Source organism: Hippoglossus hippoglossus, chromosome 12 (assembly GCF_009819705.1).
Source record: "Hippoglossus hippoglossus isolate fHipHip1 chromosome 12, fHipHip1.pri, whole genome shotgun sequence".
NCBI lineage: Eukaryota > Metazoa > Chordata > Actinopteri > Pleuronectiformes > Pleuronectidae > Hippoglossus > Hippoglossus hippoglossus.
This window is the reverse complement of record NC_047162.1, coordinates 20,592,826-20,614,926: the sequence shown is the minus strand read 5'-3', so window position 1 is coordinate 20,614,926 and position 22,101 is coordinate 20,592,826. Positions and strand designations below refer to the sequence as shown.

General features: G+C 43.2%; 3 protein-coding genes across 3 annotated transcripts; 1 reads left to right on the top strand and 2 right to left on the bottom strand.

Annotated features, from left to right (window-relative positions):
• Positions 1-158: 158 nt before the first annotated feature.
• thnsl2 (threonine synthase-like 2) lies at positions 159-12,121 on the bottom strand. Its single transcript, XM_034601576.1, has 10 exons — positions 11,778-12,121; positions 8,057-8,284; positions 7,291-7,485; positions 6,570-6,722; positions 6,042-6,281; positions 1,524-1,672; positions 1,083-1,208; positions 821-975; positions 413-664; positions 159-350 (listed from the first exon to the last, which is right to left on the bottom strand). The coding sequence occupies exons 2-9, from the start codon at positions 8,277-8,279 to the stop codon at positions 448-450; spliced, it is 1,458 nt and encodes a 485-aa protein (XP_034457467.1). The 5' UTR covers positions 8,280-8,284; positions 11,778-12,121; the 3' UTR covers positions 159-350; positions 413-447.
• LOC117771348 lies at positions 2,450-5,800 on the top strand. The gene is made up of 8 exons (XM_034601589.1): positions 2,450-2,491; positions 3,054-3,330; positions 3,509-3,686; positions 4,207-4,252; positions 4,362-4,453; positions 4,586-4,696; positions 4,842-5,118; positions 5,439-5,800. The coding sequence occupies exons 1-8, from the start codon at positions 2,459-2,461 to the stop codon at positions 5,673-5,675; spliced, it is 1,251 nt and encodes a 416-aa protein (XP_034457480.1). The 5' UTR covers positions 2,450-2,458; the 3' UTR covers positions 5,676-5,800.
• A 1,567-nt stretch (positions 12,122-13,688) lies between the features above and the next one.
• Positions 13,689-19,649, bottom strand: tbc1d13 (TBC1 domain family, member 13). Its single transcript, XM_034601605.1, has 12 exons — positions 19,482-19,649; positions 17,728-17,801; positions 17,590-17,630; positions 17,168-17,229; positions 16,761-16,860; positions 16,581-16,663; positions 16,308-16,467; positions 15,967-16,177; positions 15,717-15,880; positions 15,299-15,459; positions 15,151-15,208; positions 13,689-14,644 (listed from the first exon to the last, which is right to left on the bottom strand). Exons 1-12 carry the CDS (start codon positions 19,502-19,504, stop codon positions 14,579-14,581), a joined length of 1,203 nt encoding a protein of 400 aa, XP_034457496.1. The 5' UTR covers positions 19,505-19,649; the 3' UTR covers positions 13,689-14,578.
• Between the last annotated feature and the right edge of the window lie 2,452 nt (positions 19,650-22,101).

The window sequence follows — 22,101 nt, the reverse complement described above, 5'->3', positions numbered from 1 at the left end:
AAGCAAAGTTTCATGTTGACCTGGAGGTTAATTATGTGTCAATCAGAAGTCAATGATTATCAATGTCCTCTGGTGGACTCCTTCACAGAGGTCACAGAGGTCACCTGTCGTAAAACACTTGAGAGACATTTACACTGGTAATAAAGTTGTGTGAGGAAGATGCTGAGTGCTTTGTGGTTTATGATGTAGCTGAACTGATGTGGTGTGAAGTTGTGTAACTCAACAAACCAAAGTCCAGCAAAGAGACAACAACAGGCAGTGATCATCTTTTACTGGATCCAGATAAGAAGGTACATAGATCAGAACCTGAGTCACATGACCTCAGCCACAGAGTCACATGACCTCAGCCACAGAGTCACATGACCTCAGCCACAGAGTCACATGACCTCAGCCACAGAGTCTTATTCCTGCAGTGAATCTACAGTATCATCACGTCCTTCATTAGAGTTAAATCCCTCTGTTTTTCCTGGAGACGCTCACAGACTGGATCTTCTCCCTCAGTGTCTGCTCCCAGTCTTTGCACCAGTCCGGGCTCCGCTCCAGGATCTGGTATCGAGTGGGTAACTTGTCCAACGCCTGCACCGCCTCAGGTAGGTCAAAGGTCAGGCCGGCCCGCTGCACCGCGGCCTGGAACTTGGCTGGAGACGCTGTTGCGATGTAACACCTGCAATAAAAGACTGAGAAATGACTTCTAGGACTGGAGGAGAAGTAGAGGAAAGGTCTAAGATTGGCTAAACTAAGACGGTTTCCATGGTGAACACTGAGCACGTTGACATGCTACATTAGCATTTAGCTCATTTTGTGTGTATGTCGCTCTGACCTGTTGCTTCCAGGGCGAGGAGGACAGTGGTAGTGCTGCCAAACAGCCACAGCTGAGTGAGGACACAGGACGTACTGGTTCTCATCCCAACATCTCCTCATGGTCTCCAGGATCCCGTCATCAGTCACTGTTCCAGTCGATAAGACCTGCGACAGCTGGAAATAGAGCAGGTGGAAAGAACAGGACAGCGTGTGGATGGTAGGAGGTGAAGACACATAACCACACTGAACGTTGGGAGCAGTAAATGTTGAACGATGGATACCAGCTTGCGGTGGTTTTCAGGCAGAGAGTATTTATGAGTATTCTGAAATTCTTCCATCATGTTCTTCACTGAGGCTCCGTCTCTGTCCAACAGAAGCCAAAACACTCGCTCCATGTTGTACGGGTCCTACAGAAGAAAGAACAACGTCAGGCCGAGTGGATCCACAGGTATGATGCAAGATGTAAGAACCACCGGGGAAGAAATAGTTACAGCTAATAAATCTGTTATCTGTGTACAGATGAAACATACAGGACACAAAGTGTTAGTTATTGAGCTTTAGATTTATATGTTCAGCTCATTTTACACAGACATGAGAAAGATACAAAACTTCTCATCTGACTCTGAAAGTCTATTTCACAAAATGCTGAATTATTATTGAGTTAACTTGGAGTCTCATTGATCAGTAACTGTACAGTGTGTGGAGCTGTGTGACTGCAGTACCTGGATATCTATGGCGGGGGCCAGTGTTTGTGTGACATTAGCTGCCATGGAAAAGTCACCTGCGGTTACGGCCCTGTGAACGACGTCATTAGAATTCACCATGGCAACCAGCTTCAGGGGGACTCCCATTCGCTTGACAATGAATCCAGCTGAGACGCAGACAGAGAGAAGAAGACAAGGGTTTCGTTCACAGATCTAATTTGCACACGTCTTTTTAACTGTAGAAATATTATGTGTGTGTATGTGATTCAGATCTGTGCAGGAATATCTTATACAGTGAAATAAACTCTTTTTAGAACTTATCCACAGTTACAGTAGGTGTATATATAAATGTAAAACTATCAGGGGCACATCTGCTAAGCATTCGAGGGAATCAAGACAATGAAAAGGGAAAATAATAAAAATGATAATAATAATATAATGAACTGTATTTACATGAACCCATTGAAAACAGTTACAAGCTGCTTCACATGATGAATCTGAAGAATTAAAGGTAAACAACAGGAAACAGTTTAGAGCAATTTGAAGCAGTTTTTTCTGTGTTTTGTTTGATTATGATGTGTATTTTATATTTGGACGTGAGATCGTGATGTGTATTTTATACCTAATCGTTTTTATCTGCTTTTTGTCTTTGAGCATTGTTTAAAGTTATGGTTATTAGTAGTAGAATTAAGATCAAATAACAATAGAACAGAAATATACAAATACAAATGTTGCAGATGAAAAAATTAAAAGTAATAAACTGATTTAAATAGTTGGTAAAAGGATTAGATTAGGATTAAAAATATATAGAAATAAAAACTCCAGATAAAAGATTGACCCCGTGTTTACGCCTGAGCCAATCAGCACGGCTCTCTCTGATCGTCCAATCAGAGGAAGACAAACTGTCCAATAAGGGAGAGGATGGCTGCGGGACCCGGAAGTAGCTGATCGACATGGAGGAGCTGGAGAGTTCTGCAGAAACACAGGTTTGTGTTTATATTAAATAACGTTTCAGCTGTTTGAATCAATAGAATCAGGCGTGACATCATCTTACAGAGAAGAGCCTCAGGTTTGATATTAAATCACATCCAGTGGATCCGTTCCCCTCCATGTTGTTCCTGTAGAGCGCCCCCTAGCGTCCCACTCAGCACCGGCTCGATGAGCGCAGGACTCCGGAGTCACTGTTTAACTCGTGTTGTCATGACGACGTGTCGCTGTTTGTTCACCGCTTCAATCTGCGCGTCTTTACGCAAGCGTCGCCGCCATGTTGGTTCAGGAAGTGAAGTGTAAACAAACAAACTCAGGATCTCTGGTGTTCTCTGCACTAATTAAGATGCCAACGTAATAGTTGCATGTTAATAATTCATATTTGTCTATAAAAACATATATGTATAATTAAAACATATATATAATGTGAATATCATACAAGTGGCTCAGAAGCGATTGATTCCCTACAGCAGGATCACGTATTTGTCTTGTGGTTGTTTCCAAGCAGCTGAGACGTTTAATGTCCCTGATGAACTGAGATGAAGACACACTTTCATTCAGGCAGGTGGAAGTCGTCTCAAGTCGTTCACCATCATCGTGGACGGGAGGAAAGTGTCGGGGCGTCCGAAGCTGGTTGTCTCCAGAGACCAGCTGGAGGACCTGATTGACATGGAGCTGTCCGTCCCCTGTATCTCCAAGATGCTGGGCGTCTCCAACCAGACGGTGCGCCGCAGGATGCAGCAGTGGGGCCTCGCCATAAAGGAGAGCTGCAGCAAAATCACCGATGACGAGCTCGACGGTTTGGTCTCGGCGATCAAGGCGGATTCACCAAATCTGGGTTTGTGAGATTTTCTGTGAAGTACATTTGTTTTCATCGAACAGTCACCGAGGCTACATCCACAATAAGGCTTATTCGTTTTAGAACATTTTAGTAGTTTTTAAAAAATCTCCGTCTAAGGGTCATCATTAATCTTGAGAAAGGGTTTAACGGTCTTCTCCACGTTATCTTGCCACAGGACAAAAGATGGTGAAGGAACGTCTGAAGGCTTTAGGTCACAGAGTTCAGATGAGCAGAGTGTGTGAGTCGGTGCATCGTGTTCAGAACCCGGGATCACGTGACAGACCAACGACCCTCGGGTGTGAACCAGCTCCGCTTTCACTCGTTCACGTCAACACCAGCCACAAGTTAAACAGGTGAGCTGACGCCACATCAGCTTAAAGCTTTCAAAGCTCAAAAGGTTTCAGTCTGAACAGAAACCGAGACGTTGGAAACCATGACGCCCACGTTCTCTTCCTGATTGGTTCTCATCAGTCACATGACTCGACGACCAGCGGTGAACACAAAGCTAACACTTCCTGTCAGTAACACTTCCTGTTTCTAACACTTCCTGTCAGTAACAGTTCCTGTTTCTAACACTTCCTGTCAGTAACAGTTCCACCTCGTCGTCCCTGCTCTGACTCTTCACCATCACTGTTCCTCCTTCAGAGGAGTTTCTGTTACTAAGCAACCAGCTGCAGAGACGATCTACTTCCTGTTTACATCACATGACCAGTGGATGTGACGGGTCATGTGACCTGTGTTCTCAGGGGGTTAGTGTGGATGTAGTCAGAGTTCACGGATGTTATAAACTGTCTGTTAAGAGTCTTCTGCTCTGGCTCCTCCTCTGACAATGAATTCATGTTTTCTTAAGAGTGAATGTATTTTATTTTGCAGGTATGGAATCATATTGTTCGGTGGAATTGATGGATTTTCTAGAAAGGTCAGAGACCATCTGTGTTACGTTAAATTCATTATTTAACTCATTAATGTTATTTGGACACAGTTCCTGTGGTAATGACTTGTTATATGTTCTATCAACACACTCATAGATCCTGTACCTACAAGCCGCCAACAACAACAAGCCATCGACGGCTCTGACGCTCTTCCTGGAGGCTGTTGCCCGACACGGTCTTCCATCCAGGTGACGTTTCCTGTGTGTGCGCTTTCCACGTGAACATTAGTAGAAAAACGTGAATATGAAGTGTCAGGTGTTGGATTGCACATTTACTGGTCAGTTGTTTAACTGTGTGTCTGTGTTGTTTCACCTTTCAAGAGTCAGAGGAGAAAAAAGTGTGGAAAATACAGACATCGCCAGACTCATGTATAAAGTGGCTGGTCATGGCAGAGGAAGCTTCACGTCCGGGAGCAGAGAGCAAAACGAAAGGTAACAACCGTTTGTGTCTAACAGAAATGTTCCTCCACTGTCTACGTTGGTACTTTAACCTTTTTACTTTACTGTGATGTCATTTCCTGGAGAATCCTCAAATACTTCATGTCTCTAAACTCTGTACAACCTTTTTGTCTTTCAGGATAGACGGCGTGTGGCGTGACGTTTGGAACGGCGTCTCCAGTATTTATTACGACTTGCTCCACAGCCTCGAGGAGGACGACCTGCTCGACCCAGAAGACCCTACGCACCTTTTCTGTGCTCTGTTTGTCTTTTTGTCCCGAATTCAGAAAGATCTGGACACTTTCACAGAGGACTGGAACGATCGATTACTGCACACAGAAGAGAACCTCACCGACGAGCAGCGGCAGGAACCAGGGGAGAGTCCGAACTCTGTCACTGCCGCGGACGACGTCAAGGTAAAAGAAATATTATACAAACTAAAAAGATTAAAACACTCACTGTTACACTTTCTAGTCTTTTCTTTATTTACTTCAACTTTGTAGGAAATAAAGACGCAGACTTCTTTCACTGGTGATTCATATTTTAACGACAGATATTCAATCAAGCTGTTTTCAGACATGAACGTGAACTCATGTCAGGATTTAGAGATTATTTGGATTATATGGAGACTAGTAATTTACATTTATTCTGTTATTTTAGGGGTAAAGACCCAGAAAGAGCTCCTGACGTCTGTTTCAGGGTTGATTTTAATGAACATATCTTTATTTTCATTCAGGGGGCCCAATTTCCAGATGTGGAATTTACAGATATGAATGAAACTGCAGAATATGTTCCTGAGGTGGAATCTCCCCTCGACATCGAAGAACTGGACAGACTTCATCAACTTTTCAATCCCACTGCTCCTTCGCTGTGTTTCGGTGCAGACATCTACTGTGCTATCGTGCACTACGTGCACGCCGTCCTCGAATCGGGACAGGAAGCAGAAGACTCAGACGTACCGGCGGATACTTAAAGTACGAAAACTTTCCGCTTTAAGAAAAACACAAACTTTCCTTTTAAATGTCCAGAACTTGAAACTGGAGGTTTTTGGACGTCATTGTTTCATTTGTAAAAATGTAAATAAATAAATTTTGATTTAAAGGCTGATTTTATTTACAGTTATCTAAAATGTGATATTAAATGTGAATCTTGATATCGCCCTCAAAACCTGGTTCTGCTCTGATTGGTTGTCGTTAAGTAAGACGACCAAACGCTGGATCTGCTTCTTCATGTTTCATATCCGGATTGTTCTCAGGTTCACTGTGTGTCACTGTGAGCAGTTCCTGTGAGTGCTGCTGGAGACACGAGCATCGAACCCTGACGTGTGTGTTAAACCTACCGGCGATGTTTCCTGCTCCTCCGGTGGGCACCACCACCTCCAGCTCAGGCAGAGCAGCACCTGCCTCGCTCTGCTCTGCCCCGCTCAGCTCCAGGTAGGCGTAGATGAAGTGAGCGAGCTGGATCATGACTCTCGACCAGTTCACCGAGTTGAGGCTCATGACCCCGTGAGACTTCACAAGCTCCTGATCCGCAAACAGACGCCGCAAAGGCTGGTCGATGTCATCAGAGCTGCCGTCGGCTGCAGAGACCAAACTGAAAAACTAGAATCATACTCCCTGTGGTTGTTTGTCTCCACAAGTTCAGTTTCTCTGGTTTTTCCAGATTCATATGAGGTCACCTTGACCTTTGACCACCCACATTCTAATCATTTCAAATCTTAGTGAAGTCTCTGAACGTTTGTCTCAATTTTCAAGAAATCCCCTCAAGGTGTTCTTAAGATATCGTGTCCACAAAGATGGGACGGACATTTTATCACAGGAATAAAACTTTTATCACTATGGCACCATTATTATTTTGAATTCCTTACCTGCAAACACGTGGACGTTGTCCTCCAGGCAGGTGATCATGTGTTTCTCTTGGACGGGGGTGATGCGTCCCTGAGGATAAACCACCACCACGTCCAGTCCGGACAGACCTTTAGCGCTCTGGATGGCCGAGCCGCCCGTGTCCCCGGAGGTTCCTGGTGACGTGATGGTTTTAATTCATATGAAGTCTGAAGTCTTTCAGATTGAGAACAGATTTTATAAAGCTCTCGCTCAAACAGGCCCAGTTTAGATTTACTCTGCTTGTGCACAAACTGTGCGCTTGCACTCAGTTATTTAGTTGCTTACACTTGTAGAATAGAAACTGCATGTTTCTATAAAATAATTTGTTAAGTAGGACGACATCAGCTGGAATAAAAGATCATGTGCAGTTGTTTCTCTGTTGTGGGTTTCGTCTTCCTGAGGAAATCTAAATCTGTCTGTGTCATATCTGTGCTCAGAGTTATGACTCGTGTTGATAAACGGGTCAAACTCCACCTCCACACCCTTCACCTCCTCTCCCAGGTGAAGGGTGTGGAGCTGCAGCCGAGCACGTGGACACAGTCAAGGGAAGCAACGATAAACTGTAAATAAAGATGGACGACATGACGGCTCCCTAAAGTGAAGCCAAGTCATCTGGAGTGCCCCCTGGTGGCTGGTTACCCCATTACCATTAAACATGGACCTTAGTTTTATCACGTGACGTTACAGGTGCACTTTTCTTACCCACGACAACAGTAGCTCTGCGATTCTCTTTCTGCAGGAAGTACTCGAGGAAACGCACCGTGCAGGTCATAGCCAGGTCCTTAAAGGCCAAGGTTTCTCCATGGAAGAGCTCCAGGACGGAGAGTCCGTCCTTCAGCCGAGCGACTCGGACGACCTCAGGCAGCGAGAAACCAGACAGAGCTTCAGTGACCAGGACTGAGAGAGAGAGAGAGGAGAGAGAGAGAGAGAGAGAGAGAGAGAGAGGAGAGAGAGAGAGGGAGAGACAGAGAGAGAGAGAGAGAAAGAAAGAGAGAGAGAGAGAGAGAGAGAGAGAGAGACGGAGAGAGAGAGAGAGAGGGAGAGAGAGAGAGAGAGACGGAGAGAGGAGAGAGAGAGAAAGAAAGAGAGAGAGAGAGAGAGAGAGAGAGAGAGAGAGAGACAGAGAGAGAGAGAGAGAAAGAAAGAGAGAGAGAGAGAGAGAGAGAGAGAGAGAGGGAGAGACAGAGAGAGAGAGAGAGAGAGACGGAGAGAGGAGAGAGAGAGAAAGAAAGAGAGAGAGAGAGAGAGAGAGAGAGAGAGAGAGACAGAGAGAGAGAGAGAGAAACTACATGTGATGATGATGTGATGATGTGATAATGATGATGATGATGTGATGATGATGATGTGATGATGTGATGATGATGGTGATGATGTGATGATGATGGTGATGATGTGATGATGTGATGATGATGTGATGATGTGATAATGATGATGATGGTGATGATGGTGATGATGTGATGTCTCTCACCCTCCAGGTCCAGTCGAGGGATCAGCCGGTTGGGGATGAACAGAGAGGCGACCTCCACCACCAGCTCGGGGTAGGACCGGCCCCTCCAGCCTCTCACGGTGTCCGGGCTCAGCACGGGGACGCTCTCCGGCATGAACATCCCCCCGTCTGGAGCGTAGCCTGAGAACAGCACGTCCCTGAAGTCCCATCCATGGACGCCACCACGAGTACTGCAGTACTGCATCGTGCCTGGAGAGGAAACGTGTTGGTACTGCAGCACAAGTAACAAAGAGTAGAACCAAAGAGACACGCTGACTGTTCACTGTATGAACTGATGATGGTCTGAAACAGTGTCAGAGTCACAGACATGAGTCTGATGTGTGAAGTGTTGATAGATTATTACATATTATACAAATATAGTCAACTATACAAATAATAAACATCATGTAACATGTGATGAACAGACTTTAACATGTGAACATGAACATTCAGCTCAGAGGCTGATGAACGAGGTTCGATTCCTCCGTCTTAGTTTGGACTCGTGGTTCAGCTGCTGTGGATCATTTATCAAGTTTCCTCTGCTGCACCTTGAAATCCCCACGTGCAGCAGGTTTCAACTGTTTATACAACTGTTTCTATAACTGTTTCTATAACTGTTTCTATAACTGTTCATATAACTGTTTCTATAACTGTATATACAACTGTTTCTATAACTTTATATACAACTGTTTCTATAACTGTATATACAACTGTTTCTATAACTGTTTCTATAACTGTATATACAACTGTTTCTATAACTTTATATACAACTGTTTCTATAACTGTATATACAACTGTTTCTATAACTGTTTCTATAACTGTTTCTATAACTGTATATACAACTGTTTCTATAACTGTATATACAACTGTTTCTATAACTGTTTCTATAACTGTTTCTATAACTGTATATACAACTGTTTCTATAACTGTATATACAACTGTTTCTATAACTGTTTCTATAACTGTTTCTATAACTGTTCATATAACTGTTTCTATAACTGTATATACAACTGTTTCTATAACTGTTTCTATAACTGTTTCTATAACTGTTTCTATAACTGTTCATATAACTGTTTCTATAACTGTTTCTATAACTGTATATACAACTGTTTCTATAACTGTTTCTATAACTGTTTCTATAACTGTATATACAACTGTTTCTATAACTGTATATACAACTGTTTCTATAACTTTATATACAACTGTTTCTATAACTGTTTCTATAACTGTTTCTATAACTGTATATACAACTGTTTCTATAACTGTATATACAACTGTTTCTATAACTGTTTCTATAACTGTTTCTATAACTGTTTCTATAACTGTTCATATAACTGTTTCTATAACTGTATATACAACTGTTTCTATAACTTTATATACAACTGTTTCTATAACTGTATATACAACTGTTTCTATAACTGTTTCTATAACTGTATATACAACTGTTTCTATAACTTTATATACAACTGTTTCTATAACTGTATATACAACTGTTTCTATAACTGTTTCTATAACTGTTTCTATAACTTTATATACAACTGTTTCTATAACTTTATATACAACTGTTTCTATAACTGTATATACAACTGTTTCTATAACTTTATATACAACTGTTTCTATAACTGTATATACAACTGTTTCTATAACTTTATATACAACTGTTTCTATAACTGTTTCTATAACTTTATATACAACTGTTTCTATAACTGTTTCTATAACTTTATATACAACTGTTTCTATAACTTTATATACAACTGTTTCTATAACTGTTTCTACAACTGTTCATATAACTGTTTCTATAACTTTATATACAACTGTTTCTATAACTGTATATACAACTGTTTCTATAACTGTTTCTATAACTGTTCATATAACTGTTTCTATAACTTTATATACAACTGTTTCTATAACTGTATATACAACTGTTTCTATAACTGTTTCTATAACTGTATATACAACTGTTTCTATAACTGTATATACAACTGTTTCTATAACTTTATATACAACTGTTTCTATAACTGTTTCTATAACTTTATATACAACTGTTTCTATAACTGTTTCTATAACTTTATATACAACTGTTTCTACAACTGTTTCTATAACTGTTTCTATAACTGTATATACAACTGTTTCTATAACTTTATATACAACTGTTTCTATAACTGTTTCTATAACTGTTTCTATAACTTTATATACAACTGTTTCTATAACTTTATATACAACTGTTTCTACAACTGTTTCTATAACTTTATATACAACTGTTTCTACAACTGTTTCTATAACTTTATATACAACTGTTTCTATAACTGTTTCTACAACTTTATATACAACTGTTTCTACAACTGTTTCTATAACTGTATATACAACTGTTTCTATAACTGTTTCTATAACTGTTTCTATAACTTTATATACAACTGTTTCTATAACTGTTCATATAACTGTTTCTATAACTGTTTCTATAACTGTATATACAACTGTTTCTATAACTTTATATACAACTGTTTCTATAACTGTTTCTATAACTTTATATACAACTGTTTCTATAACTGTTTCTATAACTTTATATACAACTGTTTCTATAACTTTATATACAACTGTTTCTATAACTGTATATACAACTGTTTCTATAACTTTATATACAACTGTTTCTATAACTGTTTCTATAACTTTATATACAACTGTTTCTACAACTGTTTCTATAACTTTATATACAACTGTTTCTACAACTGTTTCTATAACTGTTTCTATAACTGTATATACAACTGTTTCTACAACTGTTTCTATAACTGTTTCTACAACTGTTTCTATAACTTTATATACAACTGTTTCTACAACTGTTTCTATAACTGTTTCTATAACTTTATATACAACTGTTTCTACAACTGTTTCTATAACTTTATATACAACTGTTTCTACAACTGTTTCTATAACTTTATATACAACTGTTTCTATAACTGTTTCTATAACTTTATATACAACTGTTTCTATAACTGTTTCTACAACTTTATATACAACTGTTTCTACAACTGTTTCTATAACTTTATATACAACTGTTTCTACAACTGTTTCTATAACTTTATATACAACTGTTTCTATAACTTTATATACAACTGTTTCTATAACTTTATATACAACTGTTTCTATAACTGTTTCTATAACTTTATATACAACTGTTTCTATAACTGTTTCTACAACTGTTTCTATAACTGTTTCTATAACTTTATATACAACTGTTTCTATAACTTTATATACAACTGTTTCTATAACTGTTTCTATAACTTTATATACAACTGTTTCTATAACTTTATATACAACTGTTTCTATAACTTTATATACAACTGTTTCTACAACTGTTTCTCTCACTGTATATACAGTCTATGGTTCTAACAGGAAGTCTGCTCAGTTCTTAAATAATAAATAATATATAATAACAATCATTATAGAAACTAACACAGTTACATTATAACTGTTTCAAGAATCTGCTCAGATCATAGAGAACATGAAGACACGTGTGTGTGTGTGTGAGTGTGAGTGTGTGAGTGTGTGTGTGTGTGAGTGTGAGTGTGTGTGAGTGTGTGTGTGTGTGTGTGAGTGTGTGTGTGTGTGAGTGTGAGTGTGTGTGAGTGTGTGTGTGTGTGTGTGAGTGTGTGTGAGTGTGAGTGTGAGTGTGTGTGAGTGTGTGTGTGTGTGTGTGTGAGTGCACCTGGTCGATCAGCTGTTCAGTTGGACCGTCACGAGCTGATCCGGTAGAAGAACCGAAGCTGCTGCTCGGATGTTTCCGCTCCTCAGTCCGTCAGTGTCCGGTCAGTGTCCGGTCTGTGTCCCCTCAGTGTTCCGTCAGTGTCCGGTCTGTGTCCGGTCTGTGTCCCCTCAGTTTCCGGTCAGTGTCCCGTCAGTGTCCGGTCAGTGTCCCGTCTGTGTCCGGACAGTGTCCGGTCTGTGTCCCCTCAGTTTCCGGTCAGTGTTCCGTCAGTGTCCGGTCTGTGTCCCGTCTGTGTCCGGTCTGTGTCCCGTCTGTGTCCGGTCTGTGTTCGGTGTAGATCGCCTCAGTCCGGAACTGCCTCGCACTGGTCAGTCAGCTGACGTCAGCTGACGTCAGCGTCGTCGTGAACGCGCCGTTATGGACTCGATGACGTCACGGACGTTGATGAGTAGCAAAATGCTAACGCTAAATGCTAATATAAATATAAACTTTGATAAAATGATCAGAACTAAATATAAACATTAGATTCAAGACTTGAATCTTAAATTAATAAAATAGAGACATTTGATTTATACCATCTTTAATTTGAATGCAGACATGTAAAAACATATATACAAGTCTTAACACTGGAGACATTACAAAATGTGTTTACAAAACTGGAACCATGCAAATAGCATAAGACAGAATATCATAACCCTCACAGCAAAGAAATAAATACACAGAAGAAAGAGGAACATGAGGAACAATGTTAATTAAAAACACTTTCAAATGCTAAAACGTTTGTTTGTCATTTTAAAGTGAATTCTGGAGAAAAAGAACTTGAAGAGGTTGTGTTACAGAATCACGTCTCGTTGGCCAGTCGAACATCGACTGAGGTGCGATGGAGCGGCAGCGTCATGTTGAGGAAGAAATACTCAGACATTTCAAGAATAAAGTTTTAATGAGTGAAGACAAAAGATTTTAAGATCTTAGAATATAGGACAAGCAAGAAAAATAAAATAAATGGTTCTTAAGTAAATAGTTAGTTGTGAAACTTAACAAGATTCTGCACATTCCTCATTTTAACAGAGACTGATCTTCTGTATGTATCATCTTAGAACCTGACAGCTAGAATCAGATGATTTCTTTTGCTGTTCAGTGAGTAACTCAGCGTCGTGCTGAGGCCACGATGCTGCTCCGGGACACGCTCAGCTTCAGAGAGGATTCACTCTGCAGAGATCCTCCGTGTCCCCACAGGAACTGTGACTGGTTAAATTCTGGATCATCTGAAGGATGAGTAAAGCAAACACAATGAACCTGAACACAACGTGGGAAGAGTCTGAATACTTGTCTACACAACAGCCGTGTCTCACTTCAGGAGCTGTATCCTCCAGAGCTGCTTTCGAAGATGGTGCGACCAGACTGTCCCATTTCAAAGGCTCCTTCAAATGCGTCCTTCCACTCCTGAGCAACGAAGGATCCAGAGTTCAAAAGAAACTGGACACATGGCTGTGTGTCCTTCAAACCTTAGTTCATACACATGTATGAGCAGAATGTGTCTCCTTTAAATGGACTTTGCTTTAATTATCCTGAAATGCAAATCTCCAGTCACTTGTTGGTGACAGCTGGAATACGAAGTGCTCTTGAGGTACATGTAAAGACTGGTGGATGTAATTCATTTTTATATTCAAATCAGTCATTCAAAACCAGATGACGCCTCTAAAGGAGCAGCTGAAAGTCACTGACTGCACCGGTTTCACATCCAATAATAAACAGAAGAACCAATGTCGGCTCATTTTGGCGACAGAGAATGACCTCAGCTCTGATTGGAAATTTAACTTGACAGAAATTAGAGTTTTAATGAAAGAGCCCTTCTGATATCAGAGCTCATCACAGCTTCCAACCACCGAACCCTCAGTTTTACAGACAGCGTTTCAACAGCGTGTTAATATTCAGATGATTCGATCTTCTGGAGCAGAAAAGTCAGAAAGGAAAAAAACCCGTCTCACCTCTCATGAGTGTTTACAAAAATTATTATAAAAATTCTAGATATGAGAAATACTTCATTTGCCCTGGAGATGCCTCTGCCTCCTCTGGGCCTCAGTTTTACACAGACTCCAAATGACGTCAAGAGAGCAAGATGGCGGCGCCCGGACACGAGACTGATCATCCATATATTCTCTCATTTTAGAGACATAACACTCAGACAATAATGATTTTCAGACGGTTACTTATGCAACAGACCCATCACTTCATATTTACTCATATTTAGCCAGAAACACTGTTTCCTGTTTCACATTGGTAAACTGATAAGGCAAACATGTTTCTTACATTAAAAAGGTTCAGCTTTTAAAAATGAGAACAACCATGCACTGTTAAACCCAGTTCGACGCTCAGTCTGACAGAAACATGATCGCAGCAGGATTCTGGTCCATTGTTGGCTTCAGTTCGAACATCAGTGAGGCAGGTTCACGCGGCTCCCTCTCCCTCAGATGTTCAGTGAGGGGTCTGATCTCGACACCTTTCTGTGGGAGAGGAGGCTGCGAGAGGACCACCCCCACGTACCAAGGCAACCTTTTCCCATAATGCATCAGGAACAAAGTGGCATCTCCTGCTCCTTTTGAGGAAGCAATAGTTTCATTTCAACAAGTCCTCCAGGTTTTCACAGCGGCCCCTGCTAACCACACATCGAGTTAAAAAGCAGGGAGCCTCTGTCGTCACTGATCAAGTCCTCTCGCGACACGTCTGACATGATAAAGTTTGAACGCTCGAGCTCCCACCTACCACATCTGAGAGGAGGCCCGAGGACCAGAGGGAACAGGTTAGGAGTTCTCCTGCAGATCTTTGGCCTTCGTCAAGATGATGTGGACGTCCGAGATGGGGTAATCCTGAGAGGAGGACAGACAAGAAATCAGCCTGTGTGAATATGAAGCTGATATTTAGGTTCACACTGAACTGAAAAGTCTGAGGGTCTGAAACGAACAAGGTGTAAAAGACTCAGAATCAGCTGCAGCAAGTTGAAGAGTGAAGCTGAACTGAGATCAGTTAAAAACACTCTGAAGTTATTAAAAACCAGAGTTTATCTCCAATATTCAGCAGGAAACTTTGAAACATGAAGAATTCTGAACAGAGTTTGGTGGATTTGTTCCAGCAGCAGCTCTTCAGGGTCAGGAAGCAGAGGATCATGGGTAATATCCAGTGGGACGACTCAGTCAGAGTCAACACATTGATTCACTTTGTTTTTACATGAAAACACTTCATCACAGAGACCGACAGTTAATCACCTTGTGCTGCAGGGGGCGCTGTTGCTCAGTAACAGTGACATGGTATTGGTTTAAATGGCCTGATGGGCCCCTTCTACTAAATGCCATGTGTCATATAACAAAAGTCTTACCTGCAGTAATCTCATATTGACTGTGAAGTCTCCTGCCAGTAATTTATCTCTGATGAGTCTGTGAACAGATGAAATCAACGTGACTGAGATGAAGAGTCGGAGGCAGCCGATCTGAACGAGACACAGAACCAGAATCTGAGAAGCTCACATGAGCATAGCGCAGCAGACCAGGAGGAGGAAGTGGAATCGGCCCTCGTCAGAAAACAGGCTGTCCCAGATGCGGATGACTTCTGGCAGGAGAAACTCCTGAGACAACAACAGGGTCAGCCAGCGGAAAGTGAAATACTGAGGTTTGATGTTCTGCTCTTCCTGTGAGGGCAGAAAAAAAAATCACACAAAGGCATGAGGACGAAAGAGCAAAGTCAGGGTTTTGACTCAAGCTGTTCAAAGACAATGACAGAAGGGATTTCTCTTCATCCAACTACCACAGAGGATACGTGACTACTGTCCAGGACGCCTTCGCCGAGCAGACGGACAGAAACACAAACCAGAGCTCTGTACTTTCCTCACATGATAAGCGAAGCCCACATTCACTTTAACTTATCGATTCTCAGATTTGACCTCACCAGTTTGTGATAGAGCTCCAGGTCTTTGTCTTTGAGCATGGAGTACACGCTCTCCATCTTGTAGGTGATGCCGCACTGTGAGTCGTCCAGGCTCTTGATGAAGTTGTCTCTGTTCTCTGACATCAGGTTGGTGAAGCAGAAGAACGTGTCCGCCTCGGCGTGCTCTGAATAACGAAGCAGACACGAGTCACTGAGCGATCAAGAGTTTTTGCGGAGGACGAAACATCTCGGACGTTCAAACACAACCCACCGTTCCACTGACTGTTTGGATCCGTGGCAAAGGTGTAGTAAATGGGCCCGACGATCTCATTCATGCCCTGCACGTAGGCGATCCCGGGGTTGAGTTTGGCGTAGATGAAGAGGATCCGCTCCACCACCTCCCAGTGTGCTTCACTCCCATTGGGCAGCACCTCGTACTCATTAGACGGATACAGGTTCAACGACTTTCCAGGAGAGCTGACCTGAGAGAAGAGATTTCAGGTTCTTTGAAAGAGGAACGATGATCAGAACGTAACGTACAGTGACCAAGTCAAAGGTTAAAGGACTTTTTAATGACCCTTAACTCCATGACCACTGAACACACACACTTACATTGGTGACTCCGCTGCGGTTGCGGTTCACGGTTTGTGCTTTCAGGGTGGTTTGCTCCACCCGTCGACGCAGCGTCTCGTAATCGTTCTGAGGATCCAAGATGAGTTGGCAGGGGTAGGCGGTGGGACGTTGGAAAAACGCCATGTCTGGGTACAGACGCCTAGAAACATGCAAACACCATACAGGCCTTTTTTTAACCATCTAAATAACAGGTGATGGAAGATGACAGGCGGTGGAAAGAACAAACGGAAACAAGTAAAGGAAGAGTAATACCTTACATCCTTGTCGATCTGGAGCAGAATCTCATTATCTTTGAAGTAGTTATTCCACCTGCTGTCGGGGTTTGGATTTAGAGGCTGAAAAAATTAAATTAGGATCAGTTTCTGCTCCAGTCACGTTACACCTGGAAGCAAAGGGTCACGTGACCTGTTGATCAGAACACAGATCACTCACATGATCCTCCATGGTCACGTCCTCTCTGGAAAGGCCCAAGTTGGCTTTGGCAATACCAGGCTGGATGATCATCTCCTTTAAGAACTGGGAGTAGACGTCCCTGAGAGAGACACGGGACGAAGACATTAAATCAATCAACCAGTTATATTTCATGCTAAAATGTTCTGATGCTAGTTTTTTTGGGGGGGGGGGGTTGCAGTGGTGGTTTTTTAACTTCACCTTGAGAGAAAACCATAATAAACAGCAGCAGGTTCGGTGAGTCACAGCTGAAGTGAGTGTTCTGTACTTTTCTAATCAGCTAACAACATTAGCTAATGTCATCAGCTGATTTAGGTGTAGTGACACCGAACGATCCTTCACATGAAAACAAAGCAGTGTGTGATCGAACGTAAACACGTTGCACTAACCTCTGCTTCTTGAGGAACGACTCCCATATCGTCTGATCGGGGGGGAGGTAATTAAGAAGGATCTGAAACGAGGGGGAAACAATCACGAGTCCTCTTTATTTATTTATAATCTTTATTTACAGTCCATGGATACAATTTGAGATGAACCAAACACTCTCTGTATTCAGGATTCTCACTTTTTTAGTTAATTTAGGAGCTCGACATAGTTATAAATTATACATTCTTAATTTATCAACTATTTTTTACAGTTAAACCCTTAGCATGCACTTTGTACAGATTAATACTCAGGGGAAAAACAATGCTGCAATACTTTTTGAATGTAGGAATAATGTAAGTTTTCAATGAAACACTGAGGAGCTTTGCTCAACATTGTTTTTATTAGTATTAAGAATGTGATTGGAATTCAGGAGGAAGTCACTTACCTTCCAGCAAAGTGCTCGTATTCCTCCTTCAAATGGGATTCCTGGGTTGGAGAAAAGAAGAGGGTCAAACACAGCAGAATCAAATACCACACAACAAGAATATTACCAACACAAGATACAGGAAGATGTGAAAGTCACCATTGAAGCAGAGCTCCCTCAGAGTCTTCAGGTTAATGTGTTCTTCACTCAAGGCGACTTTGAACTCCTGTATTCTGAAACAAGGATCAGGACCAGGTCAGAACCACTGCTCTGTAACCAGATACTTCAGGCTGCATCACACTTACACCTTTTACCTTTCCAGCCTCTAAATCAAAGACTTGTGTAAACGCTGCTCGTCTCGTTTTAGTTTGAAAACTCTGGGGTTGTGTTTTAGTCTGGATTGTCGTTTTTATGACCGTCTCTATGTCCTCTTACACTAGTTTGTCCATTTGTCTTGGAAAGCTTCAAATGACCCGTCCACTTTTCTTTTCAGTTGCTATGATGCGTAACAGTGACGTGTGTGTATCTTCCACCCGGAACATGATTACCTTCAAGCTTCTCAGTTTCGTTTATGTGGATTATCTTCTAACAGAGAAGATGTTTTCTTTGACATAAAGTTCTATATCTTTAGTGACTGAAACTTTGAAGGTGGAAAAGCAACCTCCTGTACACATCCTATCAGACGAGTACTTCATTTATGATCATTTCCACCATCATCAGGTAAAATCCATCCCTTCTTTGACTTTGTCTCTTAGTTAGAATCTATTTCAAGGGTCTGACATGAAAACAAGTTGGTGTAATGTCCCTCGAATGCCTGAGTCTGCAAAGTGCATATTTTTGTCGTTTTCAGTGAGAGTCGTGTTCAATGTTTATTTAACAGAGGGTATTGACCCTAGTTTGTGTGGATACAGTTGTTACAGCTGGTGATACAGACTTTATAAAGATATATATATATATTTATTAAAAAAATAACTTTCAATGATTGATAAGATGTTATTGAACCCCAAAGACTAAGAAATGTAATTAAGGTTGTATATTTTATAGTGTACCATAAACTTTAAAATAAATAACTACGAATAAAAAAAACAAATATATATATATATATTTTTTTTTCTGCATTGTTTGTTCTGTAAAACAACAGTTTTTATTTCAGCAAATAAACACAGATACTGAAACAGGTTGTATTGATGTCTGTGTTTGCGTCTCCTGCTCAGGGTTTTATTTCATATAGCATTTCTTTATTTATGATATATAGGTTTCCTTCGCTGTAGAGAAAGGTGTCGTTAAATAAAATGTATTATTATTATAATAATGTCTGGGAAAGTCTCATATCCACAGAACTTTATCGGGACAACTGAATTTCATTTATCTATTAAAGAGTTGATTGGTGTTTACTATGGTTCACGTGGAAGATAGCAGGTTCAAATGAGCCATTTCAAAATAAACTGACACACATCAGCTTCGGGATGGTTTTGATTAGTAACTGGTTATGGAGATCTGCACTGTGGGTAAATAACATTACAGTAACAGACACGTGTTGAATGACCAGTGTTAGGTTTAACTATTCATGAGCTAATGTACCATGAGAACAGCTCACAGAGCTGGATGCTAACGGTTAGCCATAGCTGTTAGCCAGCTGCGGCTGGAGGAAGTGTGTCAGCTGATGTGCTAACAGGGAGCTAGCTCAGCCACAACACAGATGCTACATCAGTTAGCTCGTTAGCTCGTTAGCCGAGTCTTCACCTGATCGAAAGCAGCGCGTGTCCCGCGTGTGACGTGTGTCCCTGCGGCTCTTTGTGCGAACCCCCGAACAGCTGGTCGGTTAGCTGCTGCTAGCTAACAGCTGCTAACTGAAGGATTAGCACACGGTGCTAACAGACGTGTGTCCTGAGGGAAGTGGGACCGGGTCTCACCTGTTCCTGTAGGCTGTGGACATGTCTGGACCAGGTCTGGACACACGGAGGACTTTCCTCCAGCTGTCTCCAGAAGGACTGAATTACACAGGGAAGTCACAGGGAAGTCCTGCTGCTGTCACTTCCGGTCCGTCTTCACCACAACACCGAGAGAGTCCGGGTCCACTCAGAGACACAGTCCACTGAGGACCTCTTCTGTCCGGGTCCACAGAGAGACACAGTCCACTGAGGACCTCTTCTGTCCGGGTCCACTCAGAGACACAGTCCACTGAGGACCTCTTCTGTCCGGGTCCACTCAGAGACACAGTCCACTGAGGACCTCTTCTGTCCGGGTCCACTCAGAGACACAGTCCACTGAGGACCTCTTCTGTCCGGGTCCACTCAGAGACACAGTCCACTGAGGACCTCTTCTGTCCGGGTCCACTCAGAGACACAGTCCACAGAGGACCTCTTCTGTCCGGGTCCACAGAGAGACACAGTCCACAGAGGACCTCTTCTGTCCGGGTCCACAGAGAGACACAGTCCACTGAGGACCTCTTCTGTCCGGGTCCACTCAGAGACACAGTCCACAGAGGACCTCTTCTGTCTGGGTCCACTCAGATATATATCTATATATATAGATATAGATATATATATGAATCTGAAACCTATATAAGTTCTAATAATAAAGGTTTAATAAAAAATAAAATAATAATAACCATAATAAAATAAAAGGAGGAGGAGGAGAAGGAGGGGGGGGGGGTTAGAAGTGTGAGGAGGAGGAGGAGGAGGAGAAGGAGGGGGGGTAGAAGTGTGAGGAGGAGGAGGAGGAGGGGGGGTAGAAGTGTGAGGAGGAGGAGGAGGAGAAGGAGGGGGGGTTAGAAGTGTGAGGAGGAGGAGGAGGAGAAGGAGGGGGGGTTAGAAGTGTGAGGAGGAGGAGGAGGAGAAGGAGGGGGGGGTAGCAATGTGAGGAGGAGAAGGAGGAGGGGGGGTAGAAGTGTGAGGAGAAGGAGGAGGAGGGGGGGGGTAGAAGTGTGAGGAGGAGGAGGAGAAGGAGGAGGGGGGTAGAAATGTGAGGAGGAGGAGGAGGAGAAGGAGGAGGGGGGTAGAAGTGTGAGGAGGAGGAGGAGAAGGAGGAGGGGGGTAGAAATGTGAGGAGGAGGAGGAGGAGGGGGGGTAGAAGTGTGAGGAGGAGGAGGAGGAGAAGGAGGAGGGGGGTAGAAGTGTGAGGAGGAGGAGGAGAAGGAGGAGGGGGGTAGAAGTGTGAGGAGGAGGAGGAGAAGGAGGAGGGGGGTAGAAATGTGAGGAGGAGGAGGAGGAGAAGGAGGAGGGGGGGAGTAGAAGTGTGAGGAGGAGGAGAGGAGAAGGAGGAGGGCAGTAGAAGTGTGAGGAGGAGGATGTGGAGGGGGTAGAAGTGTGAGGAGGAGGAGGAGGAGAAGGAGGGGGGGGTAGCAATGTGAGGAGGAGAAGGAGGAGGGGGGGGGTAGAAGTGTGAGGAGAAGGAGGAGGAGGGGGGGGTAGAAGTGTGAGGAGGAGGAGGAGAAGGAGGAGGGGGGTAGAAATGTGAGGAGGAGGAGGAGGAGAAGGAGGAGGGGGGCAGAAGTGTGAGGAAGAGGAGGAGAAGGAGGAGGGGGGTAGTAGAAGTGTGAGGAGGAGGAGGAGGGGGGAGTAGAAATGTGAGGAGGAGGAGGAGAAGGAGGAGGGGGTAGAAGTGTGAGGAGGAGGAGGAGGAGGAGGGGGGGAGTAGAAGTGTGAGGAGGAGGAGAGGAGAAGGAGGAGGGGAGTAGAAGTGTGAGGAGGAGGAGAAGGAGGAGGGGGGTAGAAGTGTGAGGAGGAGGATAAGGAGGAGGGGGAGGAAGAGGAAGAGGAGAAGAAGGGGGGGTAGAAGTGTGAGGAGGAGGAGAAGGAGAAAGAGGGGGAGGTAGAAGTGAGAGGAGGAGGATGAGGAGGGGGGTAGAAGTGTGAGGAGGAGGAGGGGGGAAGTAGAAGTGTGAGGAGGAGGAGGAGGAGGAGGGGGGGAGTAGAAGTGTGAGGAGGAGGAGAAGGAGAAGTAGGAGGGGGGTAGAAATGTGAGGTAGAGGAGGAGAAGGAGGAGGGGGGTTTGAGTGTGAGGAGGAGGAGGAGAAGGAGGAGGGGATTTGAGTGTGAGGAGGAGGAGGAGAAGGAGGAGGGGGGTAGAAGTGTGAGGAGGAGAAGGAGAAGGAGGAGGGGGGTAGAAGTGTGAGGAGGAGGAGGAGAAGGAGGAGGGGGTTTGAGTGTGAGGAGGAGAAGGAGGAGGGGGTTGAAGTGTGAGGAGGAGGAGGAGGAGAAGGAGGGGGGGTTAGAAGTGTGAGGAGGAGGAGGAGGAGAAGGAGGGGGGGTTAGAAGTGTGAGGAGGAGGAGGAGGAGAAGGAGGGGGGGGTAGCAATGTGAGGAGGAGAAGGAGGAGGGGGGGGTAGAAGTGTGAGGAGAAGGAGGAGGAGGGGGGGGTAGAAGTGTGAGGAGGAGGAGGAGAAGGAGGAGGGGGGTAGAAATGTGAGGAGGAGGAGGAGGAGAAGAAGGAGGGGGGTAGAAGTGTGAGGAGGAGGAGGAGAAGGAGGAGGGGGGTAGAAATGTGAGGAGGAGGAGGAGGAGGGGGGGTAGAAGTGTGAGGAGGAGGAGA